A 6367-nucleotide genomic window follows, 5' to 3' on the forward strand; every position below is an offset into this window, starting at 1 on the left:
GCACCAGGCACTGGCATCACACATCTCTTTACATCCCACGTACACACATCGACCACAGGTTGAAGTTTGCAGATTCGTCGTAGACAACACGAAAAGAAATCAACAAATAAGAAATGGCTTCTTTCAAGAATCTGGTGAGTTTTATAAATTTTATAACGCATTTAGGTAATTCGACCAGTGGTTTTTCTAACTTTCATATTATACTTAGACACATACTAATTTTCCAATCTAGTATATTTAAAACCAATTTAAGCTTTAAACATTATTTCTAAATAATTTAATTTCGTAATAATCACCGCTTATGCTGCAACTATACAGTCACATCATTTTGTGCTAAATATAATACATAGAACGCGTATTTCGGTAGAGCATATAAATTCTATGCACACGTCAATTATTATACAAGTTGTGGAAGGTTTTAGCCAAAGATCCGAATATTTGTAGCTCAATTTTAATTGAGAAATATTAAATTAATAATTATATATATATATATATTTATGATATTTTTTATTTGATGAATAAGTTAGAGCAATGAAGATTTATTGAACTTATAACTAACCCTATTTTTATCCATAGAATTTTAAAGCATTTTAAAATTCTATGGATAACTATGATTATTTCGTTTAAAGTTTAGGACTATAAATATATGATGTCTTACAAAGATTGCCAGTAAACTAAATTAAAAACCTTTCAAACTAACTATTCGTAGATATCGGATCTAATCGTAGAATAATGATATCTTACAAAAAAATAGTTTATCATAGATCGTAGCTACTGAATCTTTGAAATACCTACTGTGTTTTAAGTTTTGTCTATCTACGACGATTTCTATGAACAACGAAATATCTTACGTCATGATTAAGATGTATACTATTCTTCGCGACAGCAACTATGTCATGTGATTAAATGAACTATACTGAAATGTCTGAAATATATGTAATGACCAATATAATATTTACTTTAATTCTTTTGACTGATAGATATTCATAACCTTGGCCGTGTACGCCGTGTCCGCTGTGTCCGCCGATGATGGAGCAAGAACGAAGAAACATGCTTACTTCGCTGCTGCCCCAGCTCGTAAGTACTATAATATGTTTAATTTGATTATATAGACCATAATGTTTTCAAAATATATACTGTTCAACAAATTTTTTTATCGTTTTTTTTGTAAATTCAATTCGATAAAACAAAATTGAATCGATTTTATTTTTAAATTTATTTATAGCGGTCGTGGCTTACTCTGCAGCAGCCCCGGCATACTCGTACTCATCATACACTAGTTACCCAGCCAGCTACACTTACAAATACGCTCCAGCTGCTTATGCCGCTCCAGCTGCTTACGTCGCTCCGGCTGCCTACGCTGCCACCCCGTACGCCGCTTACTCGAGTTACGCAGCTTACCCCAGTTACGCAGCGTACCCGAGCTACGCAGCTTACGACGATGGAAAATACTACCCAGGCAAATACGAAAAGTCGTACTACCCAACTGCCTACAAAGCAGCATACCCGGTCGCCTATCACTACTAAAAACCCGCACTCGCCCATGATTCTCAACCTTCCGACAACGTACATTATATATTTAAAAAAATACGATTTTCAACAATAAAAACGTGATCTTTTTTTCATCAATTGATTTTGTAGTCATTTTTTTCCCTCTTCTGTTACGAAAAAAAAATTATATTTTTACTATTTAATATCATGCAGGTATTAACATATTTCATAAAACATTTAGTACATATATGTATGCAGTATACATATGTCACAAGCACAAGTACTATATAATCTATAGGTACCCTATTATTCACCGTAATATATGCTGCATGCGATACATATCGTGTAAATTATAAAGTATATGGTTTTCTTTGTAATTTAAGAATTTGAATACGGAATATATTTTATATTTGAGTAAAAATATTTAAGTACATGTAGAATTAAGTATTGGCATCACGCAACATAAAGAAATTCAAATTATTTCATTACATTCGATGGCATAATGCATAAAATACATATTATTATGTCTTATGAGTACGACTATTAACCTCATCGGACATTATAAAATGTCATTTTAACTGAAATACATATTTTATCTGACGATTAAAATCAATGTTTTGGATACCTAATTATTATAATAAGTAATAACTGTAAAAATCTAACTAAAAATCTGAGACCTTGTAGTTATCTATACTGACACTATTTGAAAATAAAATAATTAGTCATCGTTTGAAATAATTATATCAGAAATTTATATGATTTTGGATGAGAATTTTTTATAAATTTAGTGTTTTTAATATAAAAAAAAAAAAAATTAAATGTATTTTAACATTTTGACTTCAATAAGAATTTTAGAAAAATATAATAATATTTAATAAGACATTTCAATAATGTTATGGCCTCGTATTTGAAATATGTTTGATCTTCTATTACAACTATTCGCGTAATCAATACATCTCAAAAAAATTAATTACTTATATTTATGTATTTTTATGACGGTGGGTTTTAATAAAGACTCGAATACAACCAAATCCATTTTCCATTTATACAACACAAAATACATGAAAACATTGAAAACGTTTTAATTATTTTATTGTTATCTACGTTAGTGATACAAAATAACTAATTGTACAACGGTTTAAATTTTTGGAGTCGCCCGCTAGTTGCCAATCACTGTTTTAGATAATTACATACAATTTATAAAATGCCTATAGTTAATTATTAAAATTAATAACAAATTTAAATTGTGAATGCATTGACATTTTATATTTAGTTACATAATCTGTACACAATTATTATTTAATTATAATATAATTGCATTAAAAAAATTATTATATAATCACAAACATACAGGTACAATGAACCTTGTACATAAACTTATAAAAAAAAAACATATTTAAATATATAATAATATTAAAATATCTATTATAGATAAAAAGTGATTAACGTGGATTGACCGTATGCATGCTAGTATCTGTAGACAATAGTCTATAACTCTGTATACTTATCTAACATTTACTCTACTTCTTTTTTTAGTTGGTTTGTCTGCTCGATAATCTTTCTTTTCAATTTATCTCATGTAAAAGTCGTAAAACATAATTATGAGGTAGATGGTATCTAAGTATCTTTCTGAGTATCGTTTGGCCGGAGTCTGTAAATTGCTTCCCGAAAAACAGGTTTAAGTCATATACTTTGTAAATTGCGACCCGTGTATTTTTATGACATAAGTAAATTTCGGTCCGGGATATTCCGATATCCGGTCGGCTGTACAATTTAAAGATTATTAATAAGTTATTACTAATGACTAATAATCTATGATGTAGATATCAGCTTGAGAAGTCAGGGAATAAAAAGCAAAAAAATGACTGAAAAAGAAATATTTATATATGAAAAAATGTAGGAATTGCAAAAAAAAAAATTACTCGGTTGACTATGTATAGAAATTATGTAACAAATTTTTACCGGTTTCTTAATTAAAATTTTATTTTAATAATATATTTTTAATGATACACATTTTTACCTAATACTTTATAACTAATTATTAATAATACATTTTTTAATTATAAACAAATAACAGCAAAACCTATATTTTTAACCATACCAATACTAAAACAATTATATTGCCAGTCCTAAGTCTGAAAAATGGAAAGGAAAATATTGATTTTAATAAATAAAATGATTTTATACAAATTATACCTCGGCCGCAGTTTACATATATACAAAATATACCTCGGCCGCAATTTATACAAAAAATTATTTTTTTATGGCATTCACCATAAATTAAAATCAAATCGATTTTTTCAGCGTTATTCATATTCATAATATTATAGGAATACTTGCTACTCGTGAAGAGGTATTACATGGGTAATAAACTGATAACCCATAATTCGAGGTACAGATATAATCAAAGACTAAAAACAAAACTTTTTTTTGATAAAATTAAATACTAACATTATTTGATTATCTTATCGTTGTAAAAATTATAGAATATTAAAATAAAATTCTGGCATAAAAATAATTTAAATTGTTATCAATTTATCATATAGTAGTTAACCATACCCAAATCATTAGCTATTCAAGATATCCGTCCGGGTGGCTTATTATTATTATTATTATTATTAAATTACTATTTATATACAAATGAGAAATATTAAACACTCATTTTAATATTTCTATTGGTTAAAAGTAAGTTGTATTGCACATACACCAAAAGGATTGAAAATTTTAAATGTTCTCAAAACGTGTATTTGAGTACTCTCTTTCACTTTTCAAAAAACCCTATTTCAATCCAAGGTCTGCTGTTGAGATAATTAGTTAATCCTAAAATCGTAATTATACTGAATATAAAACTACTCTTCAGCCTAAGTAGCGACTCGTGAGTAAATATTCTGGGGAGACTTAAATTTTATAACTAACTCTATATAACAATGAACAAGAAAAATCCTTTTATTAAAAAATTAATTATACTTAACACTTCATTAGCTAAATAATTGTATATATATATATTATATATACATATACATTTATACTGTTTAATTATTTAAATTTTTTTATAAGCTATTCTACGATTATCTATAACAATAAATGATAAGTTGGGCGATTAAGTTTCAATTGAATTTTGTTCATATATTAAATTATTGAAAATGCTGGTAAATAAAAAATTTATTAGGTACTTTGTCTTTTTGCATTTTGAAAATAACTACAAAATAAATATTAAAATGTCGAAAATAATACATATCAGATAGGTAGTAAAAACGCATAATAATTTTTAAATAATTAATGTAATTAATTATGACGGCTTACAACGACAAAGAACAGCACGGCTACATTGTAAATATTGTTGTGAACCCAGTTTCAATAGCGTCTACAATACGTGACTTATTCTCCCTGGCCTACTTCGTTTAACCAACCATACCATTAGATGTTACGATTGAAACTGTTGGGTGGCAATTTCACTGAAACGGTGACTATCGACTAAAATAATATTTTCATCTAAATAGTTATTTATAGATTTTATATTTTATGGTTTTCAATTATAATAAACAAAGAAAACTATATAACATATTTTCAATTTAAATTAAAATATTTCTGCATATTTTTATTAAAAAAAAAATAGGTGTTTCCATTTAAAAAAAAAAATAAGTTATACTGTACCGCGTATTAATTTATTACATTTAACATCTTATATATATACATATTATTTTTTTTGATCTAAAATTATTAGCTGTTGTGCATTATGTATGATGTATGAATGTAAAATGGAGACAGCTCATTCTCTTATATCAATATCTGGTAATATCGACATAATGATATAATACTTTCAAAAAAGTCACCACTTTTTTAAGAATTAGTGTACTGGCTTAATTGTGTGCTATTTATTGAAGGTATAATATTACATTGTATAAGAGCATGCTCTTATGATTTAAAAATTTTGTAAAAATAGGTAGAACCAGGGGTTAAAGCGGGGAACTTCTATCCCCTGTCCTTCTATCTTTAATGATAGTTGAATAGTGTCTCCTTTTACAAATTATTCGTAAGGTACACCGGAATGTTATAATTATAATCAAACATAAGTTAATATAATTCAGCATTCCGTTGAGATTAAATCTTGGTTTTTATTTATTTTTATTGTATACATTTTTACTTTACTTTTATCAAATGTATTTTGTACAAATTATGGAGTATCTATCTTATAATATATGTGTACAAATTAATTTTATTAGTTATTATAAATATATATAGACACTAGGATATGAATAGGTATTCGATTAGCCGATAGTTTAATGATATTATGTAAAATTGAGCTTTATATATTCATATAGATACATATATAAATACATTTTCTTTCAAAATATTGAATTTGTATAAGATATTAGTTAGGTATTCTTAAAAAAGTATTATTTTTGATTTAATTTTTCATAAAATAAATTACGATTTTGAACGTTATTCAGGGTTAAAAGTAGAATGAGAATGTTACAAAATTATTATATTACACATACCAAATGCGTTAGTGAGTATTAGACACTTAACATAAAATTATATATGGAACGCTTAAAACTATATAGAGACATTAGCTCCTCCTTGAATTTTTTTTATCCATTTTAAATCCTGGGCAAAACTAATACCTATATTAATCTGTAGTTGAATCTAACCTTTGAATATATGGTTCACTTTTATAGAGAGATTTAAATGTAGTATAGCTTTGAACTTTTATTTCAATCCTATAGAAATTGGTGAACAAACTGATATTAAGCAATGATAATACAAAAATAAACAGTAAAGAATTATTAAGATAGTTTAAATAAATGTGAGTTTTTATTATTTATGTAAGATAATAATTGAACCAATTAAAAGTTATCTAGGTGAGATAAAATAT

At 26.4% G+C, this 6367-nt stretch overlaps 1 protein-coding gene across 1 annotated transcript; it reads left to right on the forward strand.

The window, feature by feature from the left end:
• On the forward strand, positions 1-1629 carry LOC112602257 (cuticle protein 16.5-like). Its single transcript, XM_025350232.1, has 3 exons — positions 1-134; positions 981-1077; positions 1226-1629. Exons 1-3 carry the CDS (start codon positions 114-116, stop codon positions 1525-1527), a joined length of 420 nt encoding a protein of 139 aa, XP_025206017.1. The 5' UTR covers positions 1-113; the 3' UTR covers positions 1528-1629.
• Positions 1630-6367: the final 4738 nt, after the last annotated feature.

This window comes from Melanaphis sacchari, unplaced genomic scaffold (assembly GCF_002803265.2).
Source record: "Melanaphis sacchari strain LSU unplaced genomic scaffold, SCAv2.0 Contig85_pilon_pilon, whole genome shotgun sequence".
In the NCBI taxonomy this organism is placed as follows: domain Eukaryota; kingdom Metazoa; phylum Arthropoda; class Insecta; order Hemiptera; family Aphididae; genus Melanaphis; species Melanaphis sacchari.

Excerpts from the sequence above, each read along its gene's own strand:
- LOC112602257 (XM_025350232.1), top strand. The coding sequence starts at position 114 with ATGGCTTCTTTCAAGAATCTG. Across the intron at positions 135-980 it reads TGGCTTCTTTCAAGAATCTG|ATATTCATAACCTTGGCCGT; the intron begins GTGAGTTTTATA and ends TTTGACTGATAG. Across the intron at positions 1,078-1,225 it reads CTTCGCTGCTGCCCCAGCTC|CGGTCGTGGCTTACTCTGCA; the intron begins GTAAGTACTATA and ends ATTTATTTATAG.